The sequence below is a fragment of the Brassica napus genome, chromosome C2 (genome assembly GCF_020379485.1).
Source record: "Brassica napus cultivar Da-Ae chromosome C2, Da-Ae, whole genome shotgun sequence".
NCBI classification, from domain to species: domain Eukaryota; kingdom Viridiplantae; phylum Streptophyta; class Magnoliopsida; order Brassicales; family Brassicaceae; genus Brassica; species Brassica napus.
The window spans coordinates 26,439,909-26,452,940 of NC_063445.1; the positions used below are offsets into that span (position 1 = coordinate 26,439,909).

Consider the following 13,032-nt stretch of genomic DNA (forward strand, 5'->3'; position numbering starts at 1 on the left):
TAAATTAATTTTATCCTAATATGAACTTTTGGTTTCGTATGTTTAGATATACTCTCCATCCACAATTCTCTTCTTACACTCTTTTGGTCACTAGGGTTTTGCGCCGAAACTAGATATTATTTTTTTCCGTTTCATTTTAATTGTCACTAGATCCGTGCAACCGCGCGAGTTTTTGTTTTCATTTATTTTTTATTTTTATATAAATATTTTGTTTTCAATTCTAAATTGATATATATTATTATATATGTGTCTATCCATTTTTAAAACATAATAAGTTTACGGTATATTTTTTCATTGAATAGATTGTTTCAAACTTTCACATGTATTTGTATCTTCTTCTATATATATACTTTCAGATTATTATTTCATTATTAAAATCGTAACTATATATATAAATATTAGTAAAATATTGTTTTATTGTCATATTCAAAGATATTGTAACATTTCACAAATTTAGAAAGTTTTTAAAAAATTAAACTTTTCGCTTCATAGATTTATATTATCGAGTAAATAATTAAACATTTAGTTTTTGTTTAATTTTAAAAATAAAGTATATAGTTTAAATTTTGTTTTCATTGGTTTAAGGTAGTAAAGATTAATCATTATTAGATAATATGATTTTTGTTATTTAAAAAAAATATTTATAATTTTAAAACTTAACATCGATAAATATTTAAATATTTAGCATAAAGATGTATAGTATTACAACATTAAATTATATCTATTTAATTTATACTATCTATAAATCCAATGGATCATCTATTGTTTAAATCCAATTATTGATAGCCCAATAAAAATTTCTGGTAGACCCACAATTTAAATGATAAGATTAAATATTATATGTAACATGACTTTATAGGAATAGGTCCATTAGGTCCATTTTTTAAAAAAAAATCACTCATGAATTAAGGTTGTGACTTCTGTTTTAATATATAAGATAGTAGTCTTAATTTGGTGTCGATGTTTAGAACCACAAAATTTTGAAAATAGAAGCTATTATCAAAATTACCGAATATTCATTCCAACCCAGAATTCTAGCATAAATTTAAATTATATTGTTTTGATATTGTTACTAATATCAAATATTTGGTATCAATGGAAGCTGGTAAATTAAAATTAAACATGCATAGATTTAGGGATATATTTGTTTCAGTGACATGTTCTATATTTTTTAAATAGATTTTGAATTTCGAATACATAAAAATATATATAAAACTATATAGAATGATATTGTTGAAATATGTTTTTTTGCATGCTATATTTTCTTAGGAATATACCATCGCGGGATAACACGTTGATGTTGTGTTTGGGTGTATAATAGAGATTTGGGTATAAAATGTGTGACATGGTTAAGAAGAAGAAGTCGATGTTAATTATAATCTAATTGGTCAAAACAATTTATAGATCATGATTTTTGAGTTCAAAATTAATCCATGGAAGTTGACCATATTGATCTCTTAACCTATAGGTTTCAAAACGTGGAGCAACAATAACCAATCCATCTATTAGACGAGATTTTAATAAGTTCAATTGATTTCTCTCGAATTAATTCAAACTGTATTTGTTTGGTTCATATTAAAAAATATGGTTTGTTACTCAGATATAAATCAAAACCATAATTGGTTTAATATAAATATACCAGTTACGATATCAAATTGTATATATTAGTTTGTTTTTATATTTGGTCACAACATGTTCAATAAGTCCAAATTAAAAATATGCCATGGTAAAATTTAAATAGGACTCTATTTTAATAGAGTAGATTTTAGATTTTGGCATAGATTAAAAAAACATTTAATTTTATATTTACTACATAAAATATTATTACTAATACACCTAATCACATTTCAACCAATAGAAAAATAGATTAGAATATAAAATCAATAAATTTTGCATCGAAATTATAAAACAACACTTATTTTAAAACAAATATTTTACTGTATAACTACAACTAAATTGATACAGAAAGACTATTTGTTATATGCATGACTTCACAAAAAATGATATTAGTGGCTTATACCACATATTGAATTCAATACTAATATGAAAGGTAATCATTTAATCTGTGTAACTATGTATATCAACTAACAAACATCTTGTTCTTTCATTCATTTAGTTACCACATTTATGAAATCCTGGAAATTGTATACTTAATTTGGAAATCTTATGAATATCTTCTTTTGTCTAAGATTCCATGTAATTAAAGAGACAGCTTTCTACAGCCTTGGGCATACTGGAGACTTCAAATCAAATTTTAGCTTAAAAACCTGATTCAATCATATATCTTTTAACAAATTGACTTCTACTTTGTCTTCGATAAGACCGATATGAATCGTTCTTCGGCCTTATCGATCAATCATGGAAATAACGCTAAAATCATATAAAACCAAAAGTAACGCTTGAAAAATTTACGGAAAATTTAAAGATATCGGTTATAGCAATAACATATGCCTTCACAAGAAAATATATTTTCCATTACAGCCATACAAACATAGAAGTGATTTTTGACAGTTACAACAACTACATTAATGGCGGAAACACGAGAAAGTTACACTCATGACCGGCTAACGTAGGGGGACAAATGGTGCAACCGCCCCGTGTCCTTCCCATCTCGATAATTAAGGAACCTAATACTTTGTGTGTATATATATAGACAAATTTAGATATTGATTGAATTTGGTTAAAAGTGAACCCCAAAATATTTTACATGTAGATAATTTTTTTCATCGATTTTATAAAAATGTTGATGATAAAAAAATTTAATATATTTTAATTTTAAATAAATATAAATATTAAGATGTTAAAAAAATTAGCCCAAAGGTCCATATAAATATTTAGTCGGCGCTGATTACACTACATGACCTGCTAGATTCAAGACATGAAAAAGTTTCCCTTTAGAAGATCAGAAAACTCCACTACAACATTACCAAATGTTTTTTCAGGATGTGTGGAAATGAGGACTGCATCAAGTCCCTAGGGAAAATATGTAGTGACAATATAAAATACAAAATTTGAAGTTTCTTTTATAAATAACTAGGGCCGGTCCGCGCTACACGCAGATTATGATTTATGTATGATGTATATAAGTATATATTATTGTATATTTTTATTGCGTTTATTTTATGTCAACATTTGCAAAAGAAATGTATAAGAACATCTATGTTGTTAAGAATCTTTGGAGGTGAGGGATTATGTATGTTATATTTATTATGTGTAAGAACATCTATGATTTACTTGTGTTATAAGGAAGTTTTATATGAGTATTGTTGGAATGTGAATAAATTTTATTTGTTATGTTTCAGAGAACTTTTCATCCAAAAGATTTGCAATTTTATCTTGTATTGACAAAGTGAAACTAAGATGAACTGATTGTATTTTTCAGATGGTCATTGGCCGAGTTAAGTATATTTTGTGTTCGTTTAATTTTTGTTTATTTATAAATTTATCTTTTCAATATCCCAATCAAGTTGATTTGTTTATAGGATCATAGTGTTCATAGTTAACAAACTGAAGTTGCATTTCTTATAAAAAGAAATGGAAATATTGAATGCTATGAGATTATCAAAGCAAAACTAATCAAAAATACAAATGTATTAATTTACATGTTAGATCATGGATTATTATTTACTCTACAATTCGTTTGTATTTCTGATATGTTGAACGGATTAGTACACTGGAGTTTGCTCATGGGGATATGTTAATAATTGAGTCAATCAATTTTTAATTAATTTTTAAAATTGCAAAAAGGTAATGAATTTGTTAAAGAAACCTATGCAAACATATTTTGTGTTAAAAAAATTATGAAAGCATATTGAAAGTAATTTTTGGTTTCTATATGAATATATAAGACTATAGATTTTATTCACTTAATATAATTAAGTAACAGATTTAAATTACTTAAGTAATTAATTTACAGAAGATCCTAACATGTTTTCCTTTATCTTTAGGTTATATGATATAAATTATTTTATCAGTTTATTTTAATATATTAATATTATGAATATTTTTGCATAATATTGAACAAATAAATTGAAAAACGACTAAAAATAAAATAGAGGGACACAGCTTTGGAAATTTTCTAATATTATTTATTTTAAGTAATTTTAATAATATTTTTAAATGTGAGTATCTAATATATATTTTATATTTTAATAAAAATTATAGAAGTTTAAGATATTTTCCGTGGCATTTTAGAAAATAAAATGTTTGTCAAAGATATGTAAATATATTAATTGTGTTCAACTTCAACTTGTGGATCTTTGTATTCTTTTATATAAAATATTAAATATATCTATGTAAATATAGCAGATTTTTCTTGTTTAACTGGTTTTTCCAAAAAAAATATTTATCTGAAACAGAGAAGAATTATGATCTAATCATTTTTATCATACTTAATTAATTTTAATTAAAATATTTGTTAATTTCACAACTGATTAAACCTCTAATAATTTTTTTTTTATTCTTGGATTTCAATTATTTATAAGAGAATATATTTGTATAGCTATTCATTCTTACATAAATTAAGAAAATTGTGAAAGAGGAGTAACTGAAAGCAGACATTGATGGACGATAATCATGTCGTTACTTAAGAATATCTCTACCAATTTGTGCTCTTGATTCATCTAGTGAGTGATTGTTCCTCTTGAGGCTTTCTGGTCTCCTTGTATCTTCCTTACAGATGTCATGGGATTAGCGTGCTGTTGATGACCTTGTAAACCAAAATCAGGACTTGTGTGTTGATCTGTAATCTCTTTTCAAGCTTTGCAGAATCTAGAGTCTTGGTTTCTTCCTGGTTTTACTTTCTGTCGTCCGCTGATTGTTCTTATCGTTCTCGCTCTGACCCATTGATGTTACTTAATTCATCTTTGTCACTTGTTTATGGTTTTGAATCATTTGAAGCGTAGTTCTTACGGTTTTCAACTTATGAACACAAAACCAAACAAAAAAAAGTGATCGGGCTTTCAAATCTAACACTGACTAAGAAGGTTTGTTATTCCAAAATGAAAGAAATCATAGAATCAAGCAGTCGCATTGAAAATATAATCATATAATTTCGAAGCACCTGGATTATGCCACAGTAGCAAAAGATTGTGAACCTTCCTCGACGGAAAATAAATGGCTATAAGGGAGTTGTCTGGGCATCGTCATTGAGGGTTGTCTTGATGAGGCTGATGTCTGCGAAGAGAAAGTTAGACATCGCTTAGTTTTATTGCAGAACACTGGTGATGATGGATAAATGAAAGATTTTAGACTCACCTGGAAACTGAGTATTTGTCTTTGCCAATGACGTCAGATGTCCGAAGTTTTGGAACCTAAAGAGCTCTGTGAAAATTGTAGTAGGTGGGGTGGTAATTTCAATGAACTTCGCAAGAAAGGTGAAGCGAATGGCGATGGATGAATGAATTTCAGTGCTTGAAGTGAGTTTAACGCTATAAACATGAGTTTAAGAACAACTCTGCTCATCTTCTTCAGCAAAAACTAATAACTGTAATAAGTCTTTAGAGCCCAAAAAGGTAAATAGAAACCACCTGCAAAAGAGACTTCCTCCATTTGAGTAACCATCTTAATTGAAACCAAAAACCAATGATGTAAATATATAAGTAAAAGTCACACAACCTTTCCGGTCTCCTGAAGCTATAGTTTATATTGTTTTAATGGTGAGGATGGTGGCGTTTGGCTCGTCGATATCCAATGCTTGGTTCTTTTTTTACGGCTGTATATCTTCTTCCTCTTAGGAATATTTGACCTGTAAACAAAAGATTCAACTTAGTAAATTTTTACTGATACAAACGATTGAAACTTTTCAAGTAAGCGTAACATAGCTTACTTGGAGACTGCAGAAAGCAATTTGATGATGAATATGAGAGGAAACCAATCCAAGCTGTGGCCTGTTGAAAGTACAAAAAAGCTTTAGAAAGTTAAAGACTTTGAGAAGATTATGTAATGCATTTGCAAATGGTAGAGAACACGTACCACAACCCAAATCTAAATTCATGGTAGCAACCGGGTTGGTAATCTCATTGTTCTTCAGCATTTCTTGAGCCTTGGTTTTCAACAAAGTGAGCTTATTAAACTTTAATATTGAATTAAAAAAAACTAACAGGAAACATGGTCTATACATACATGCTGATGCGAGAGTTTTGGTGGACTCAACCAACTTTTTAAAACAATGCCTTACGCTTTTGGTATATGGCCCTTAGACGACATGTACTCTCTCAATGTTTTACGGTTGACATTCACGGTGCCCCGACATCATGATCGCCTGAACATATGTGAATTAGACAGAACAATCAACAAGCGGTTTTAAATTGTCTTATTCAAAATATATGTAAAACAAAAACCTAAACATGAAAGCTTGGTAATATGGATTCAACACAATGGAAACTTTATTAAAATATATGACCAGAAAAATATTTTAGCTACGAACGCAAGACAGAGGAACACAACTTACCTGTGAATTGAGTAGGAGCATATCCACTCCCACCGCGTCGGACGTTCCTGGCCTCTTAGAAACGGAGCAACCACACTTGAACGGTGGAGGAGCATCCTGGTCTTCGAATCAGAAAGAAAGATTGTTGCGTCAGCCATTCCTCAGAAAATTACTATACAGGTTTGTTTAAATGGAATGAGGAGATGTTCAGAGTAAGAAAGCTTACCTTTTTTATAGTAGCAGTTCCACTAACCTGCAGGAGTGAAACTCGAATTGAAGGTAGATCATGGGTAATGGATTTAATGAGGACTTTAATATGATGAATATGTAACTGGTATCTTCTCGGGTTGTTAGGAAGAAGATGAAACAACACTCTGGAAAGCCTAGGCTGTGATTAGACGGGGGAGACGACAACAGGTTCAACCTTAAATTCATAAATGTCGCATTTCGAAACACATGGATTTCTCTTCATCGGCCAGGGTGGCGGTAGTAAGCAAATCATAAAGCCTGACAACAAACATATGCCCACATATATCACACACCAAATTAAATGAAACGCAGCGCTTTGTCAAGAGGGAAACGTGTCAGTTTTCTAGAGAGCTTACTTGATGACGTGAAGGGCCGAGGAAGGAGAGAAACTTTTTTTTATAGTAATAGATAGATAGATAGATATACGTGAATGAAGAAAAACTTATGTAATCAGTGCATGACCAAAATAGATTTATGGGGAAATATCTCCAATGAGCTGGGGATATTTTTCATTTATGTCGGTTTCTGGTAAGAAATCAACTAATTTCAGGTTCTTTTGATAACAAAAACATACATCATATCAAACAGACTTACAAAATGGATAAGTGATATATTGAGAGGTTCATATTTGTTTTTCTCTTTGGCTTCTTAGGGCTTGAAGAATGTGAAGAGAATTAAAGGGTATTGTACTTTTGGATACTTTTAGACACATGCAACTGGATTTTTTTTTATCCTTTGAAGATTTCCAAGTAGGACGTGTCATGTGCCTTACATGCAATTGAGCAATACAATACTATATATGAACAAGAAATTGGACCATATTTTAATTTTTTATTGGATTTCTATATATATGTCTTGGTCGTTGTGTGTGTGTGTTTTTTCTACTTACGCCGATAATCTTATATAATAAAGTTGAGTTTTTTTCTCCTTGGGAAAAAAGGGAAAAAATGACACCTGGCATCTCTGGTTTTGGTTTGGGCCATGCGGTTTTCTTTTAATTGTTTCCGTTGGGCTTTTGACATTCGAGGCCCAGTGATAAGCATATCTTTCATCGTCACTTTGCTTTAGAGGAAGACCTACGAACTCCAGAATCTTTAAACAGGGAACGCCTTTACGATTTCTTTTCCGTAACGGCTCATTGATTCCCAATTTGTTCACAGCTTCTGCGTAATTAACTCACTCCTCCACTCTTCAGCATTCAATCAACCTAATCAGATCCCCAAAGTTTGAATGAGAAAGGTTTGAAACCGTGGACACTCTTTCTCTTCTGATTCAAAGTTTCATCTTTTCTTTTACCATTTTGGGGAATCTGACCGATTAGATCTGCACTTTCGTATGAGCGTACGAGCGAATAATGCAATGTCATGAGGTCGGGCTATATTGGAAAAGATCTGAACTTTCAATGATTATGGTTTTTTTGGTCACATTGAATTTTTTGGTTCCTCGTGTCTTTCTAAAGCTTAACCCGTTTGATGGCATATTTGATAGTGGAATTGGATTTAACATCTAATATCCTAACGTCTTTTGGCTCAGGAAACACAGACAGTTTTGTGAGATGGCATCCAAGTTGCTGCAGATTAAGTCAAAGGCCTGAGAAGGATCAAAGTTTGTGTCGAAGCACGGCACTATTTACTACAAACAGTTTCTGGAGAGGAACATGCCAAGAGTTGTCTAAGCAGCTTCCCTACACTCGTCTTGCTAGGTCCTTTTTCTTAACTCTCTTATCTGATTCTATGTGTTTGTTAGATGTTTGATTGCGTCGCGTACGTAAGCATTTTTTTAATAGCTTTCTTCTTGCAGTAAGGATTAAAGCTTTTTTGTTTCTGTATGTTGTTTTTAGTAAACGGTAAATGTGGTCTCCTTATCTATGTAGAAATGTGTTTTTGACGTGGCGTTTAGGAACCTGTGAGGTTGGCAAATAAATCTCCAAAGATCACAGAGAGTAGAGTTAGCATCAGTTCAGACATCAGCTTAGACATGTGCTCAAGTTTTATGTTTCCTCAAATCATCAATTCTTCACCATTTCCAGGATATTTGACCGGAACCAGCGTCCACCAATGCTAAACTTTGCTAATTAAAGATGTAAGTTTGAAGCTCTTCCGTGTTTATTGTTTATTGTTTCTATTTCTTACCCTTTTCTTTGTTCTTTCGTAGGGGGTGATAACAACGCACAAGATGACATGCCTGGAGCAGGAGAAGTGACTACTAAGCCTCACAAAACTGTGAACAAAGTTCCCCCTGCAACAACCGCTGGCTTCGCTGCTTGTGGAGATACAAAGGGAAATGCAACTGTTGTTTGTGGAGTAACTAATGAAGAATCAAAGTTGCAGGGGGGATAGAGGAAAAAGCCACGTACTTCTTAGCTTTCTAGCTAGCGAGTGGCCAAGTCTATAGGATTTTATCTTCTTTAACGATTGAAATAATTGTTTAAGGTTTCATTTTTTCCTTGAATCTGTTCGTTGCTGGTTTTTTACATTTTGTCGTGGCTTGCTCACTACATTTCCTGTTGGGTCAATTCATTTGAAAGTAAACTCAGAATTTGATAGTTGTCTACTTGTCTGCATGTATTTTTAATTTGTTATATACGAACTCAACCTCACCTGCAACCAGGTTGACAACAGGTGGATACAGTTAACCATCGAGAGTCCAACAATATTTCTAATACTTATAATCGAAGAAACCAAATAAACTTTATATTTAATTTACATTAATTGATTAACTAAGTTCCCGTTTTAGACCTATAATGAAATACTTGCTATTATATAGTACAGACATGTAGGACATAAATAAGAAAATGGTCTCTATTCATTTTATGACTAAACCAAAAAAACAAGCTCGAAAAAGTTAAAAATTACTATCCCTTGAATCCGAATACAACAACATAAAGCAATGTCAAGTCCATGGCCGGCTTCAACATTTGATAGACCTCGGGGCAAAAAAAAAAATTAAAAGGCCCTCGAACATATAAAAACATGAAACTTACAAAATTATTACTACGATTAGATACTAAATAGGAATGTTTACCACAAGCAAACACATATAATAATTTGCAACTTCTGTGTATTAATGTAACCAACGGATTTTTATTATCTATATAGTAGGTTCATGATTTTAATTTTCATTTTCATTTTCTTTGATCACAAATTTATTCATAGAATTTTTATGTGATTTTATAAACAATTCTGCTTATTTTTCTTCTTGATGTTTTGATAAGTAATCCCCAGTCATAATCTAAGCTAAATATCAAATAAAAAGAAAAATAGCATCTGCAATATGAACTCCCAAAGAAATGTTGAATCTGAAATTGTAAAGAACCAAAAAAAAATAGTTGCACTATTCAGCATACACTATTAGAAAGCATATCTAATACAGCCATTAAATCATCACTAAAACAAATTAGAAACAATAGATGTGGATAAACATATAAGGAGACAAAAGTAAATTTGTAAATGTATAGATGTTCAATAATATCGTAGTGTATTTTAGATACGTCCGCCCGTAGGACGGGCGGGATGTTAGTTAATTTGATATTCACTAAATGCTCGAGTTGATATTTGTTTTTAGATTCAAGAATTTGGTTATCTGTTGTGTGTTACGTATTAGTATGCGGTGGTATAGTTGTTAATTTTTCTGCTCAGCCACCAGCATGCTGATGACATCTCTTGATACTGAATGATACTTGCATCAAAATGTTTTAAAAAAGCTTTTGTTTTCCTATTCCCTTCGCCTCCCATTGTCGTATTGTAAACACCCAGAAATATGAAGAAACTTTGAGAACACATTTCTCCTTTGTCGCAGTGGATAAACTAAGCTATATCGTGGTTGTGTCAGCATTTTTATTTTTCGATTATTCTTGCTTTGGTATTGTATCAAATTAACTAATTGTCCAACTCATTCTTATAGATGTACAAATATGGATTTGTGATAAAGTTTGATGAAAATATTGTTTTTTTATTCTTATTTATAGTGGAGTCTGCATGTGTCAGAAAAATGCATATAACAACTTTTATGTTTTTGCTTATGAATTTTAAATATATATATTCTTTTGCATAATGCATACTTGCTCTACAACATTTGCTTGTAGACTAAAAAAAAATATGTTTTCTATATTTTTAAAAGATAAAATATTTAGTCTAGAATATAACATGGAGATATGTATTGCCATTGACTATATATAGAAGTTCGGTGTTATTTTAAAATGACATATGTATAGAGGTTTTTCAACCATTACATCAGTGGCATAAAACATTTATAACATTTGAAACTGCAAATACCTTCTTGTAAAAGCAAAACTAATAAAAGAGCGTACAACAAATGTATTTTGATATATATTATATGCATCAAGTTATAAGGTTGGAAACATTGCAAAACTGTTTGGAGCAAAGTTTTTAACTTCATGATTAAAAACATACGCGATCTTCATCTTGAAGTTAGTTCTCCACCAAAAGTATGTGCTGAACACAATGTCAACGTCTGGCCAGTGCCTACCCTGCTTACTAATGGAGTCTTTCCTCGTAATCTGATCTGATACTATATGAACAATATCATTACCTCAATTCGATTGTAGAAGAAATGGTGACTAATAGAACTCAATCGTTGCATTGTAATCCTACATAGAATTGATTGAGCAGTATCCTAGCAGGAACGTTATGCAGAGCTACTTCAATGGATGCCCAAATATGAAAAGTTACCTTGAGAGAGAAGAGGGTGAAGGAACCAAACATGTCTTTGGATTTTGAACTTTCGGGGATTTGTGAACTAAGAAACATAAAAGGAGACATACATTCTTCGGTTTCAAAGAATCACTGACGAACATCATCTTCTTCCCTCTTAAACTCCCCATCACCATCTTTGCATCACACCTAACACACCACAGAGAAAATCAAGGAAGCATAAGACAAACTCATGAGGGAAGTTCCACGAATCATAGTCACTATGGAGACGACATTGCTAAGAATTTCTTTTCAGCATCTTAAGCAGGCTATAATATGTAATTAACTGATTTGTAGAACCTTTTCCTGGACTTAAAATGAACTGAAAAATTAAACGTTGTAGAGCTTTTTTTTTAACGCTGAGTAATCATTCAAATAGAAAGGTTTGGGGGACTCAAACGAGTGCACCATCGTACAAGGAGGGGTGAAAATCAACCCCGAACAGAAGAAATAAAAAAAACAAGATACCAGTAGGCATCAAAGCATATAAAGTAGAGAGGAAAGCCCTAAGGGAACCATTAGGTATAGGGCCAGTTATTACGGAAGAGCTCATGAGATAGCTTCAGCTGACAAAAGGGAGTGGAGCCACGCCGGGCCATTGGAGGCAATATACGACTGGTATCGTCGACCCGTCGTTACTGATGTAGCTATTGCGCCTGCAGCCGAGTTACATTCCAAATTTGCGTGGTGAACACTCCACCCTTCAATGGCCTGCAAATTATACGTAACAGCAAATACAAGGTGGTGGAAATGCTGGAAGTTTTGCGGGTTAAGCAAGATGTCTCTCATCTCAATGGACGAGGATTCGAAAGAGACCTGGTGCTGACGAAGGTCTCGCATACTCTCAACTGCCCAGAGTAAAGAATGAAGATCAGCTTCCTCTTTGGAGCGTAGTGCATAGTAAGCTCTTCTGCTATGCATGATGGTAGAACCGTTGTGATCTCTCAAAATCCATGCGGCTCCACTTGGGTGAGCAGATTTGTTCCATGAAGAGCCTAAGTTGCACTTGATAGAGCCCTGAGGAGGTTTGCACCACTTGGAAGTACCTTCACCTCCTCTGACTCTGGTACCACGCTTTGAGCTTGCTGCCATAACTCTGCCTCCTCATAGGCCTGAGCCACCATATTATGTGGGTTAACGTGAAGCTTATTGAAGACCAAAGAGTTCCTTGCCTTCCAAATTTGCCACAAAAGCCATGGAAACACATGGTGTATACGATCATCGGCATTGTGGTTTTTCGAGACAGAGATAACATGGACCAGGTTAAGAAAGACCGAGTTCCGAGAGAATCCTGCTTGTGGCATTGGTATGTTGGCCAGCTCCCAAGCCTGAAGAGCCATATTGCATGTGAACAACACGTGACATATTGTTTTGCTGGCCAGTCCACATCTCAGACAAGTGTTGCCAATCGTTATTCCTCTGGTCTGTAGACGTTCTTTTACCGCTAATGCTCCGGAAAGGGCCCTCCATAAGAAATTCTTGAGTTTTGGTGGAGCTTTGACCTTCCATAGATCACTTCAAAGCTTCTTTTCAATTGGCGAAAGGGTGTGGTTTCCTTGTGTATTTAGTTCCAAGATTGCTTCAGTCAATCTATAACCACTTTGTGTAGAATAAACACCATGATCAGTAAAGCCCCAGCGG

General features: G+C 32.6%; 1 protein-coding gene and 2 long non-coding RNA genes across 3 annotated transcripts; 1 reads left to right on the forward strand and 2 right to left on the reverse strand.

The window, feature by feature from the left end:
- Positions 1-3,867: 3,867 nt before the first annotated feature.
- On the reverse strand, positions 3,868-6,566 carry LOC106428525. The gene is made up of 6 exons (XR_007320001.1): positions 6,452-6,566; positions 5,974-6,262; positions 5,828-5,888; positions 5,617-5,746; positions 5,257-5,528; positions 3,868-5,175 (listed from the first exon to the last, which is right to left on the reverse strand). It is a non-coding gene; the product is annotated as an uncharacterized LOC106428525 (long non-coding RNA).
- Positions 6,567-7,543: 977 nt separating this feature from the next.
- On the forward strand, positions 7,544-9,897 carry LOC125582540. The gene is made up of 3 exons (XR_007320002.1): positions 7,544-7,918; positions 8,213-8,761; positions 8,834-9,897. It is a non-coding gene; the product is annotated as an uncharacterized LOC125582540 (long non-coding RNA).
- Positions 9,898-11,940: 2,043 nt separating this feature from the next.
- LOC111213345 lies at positions 11,941-12,483 on the reverse strand. The gene has a single exon (XM_022715084.1). The coding sequence runs from the start codon at positions 12,481-12,483 to the stop codon at positions 11,941-11,943; it is 543 nt and encodes a 180-aa protein (XP_022570805.1).
- Between the last annotated feature and the right edge of the window lie 549 nt (positions 12,484-13,032).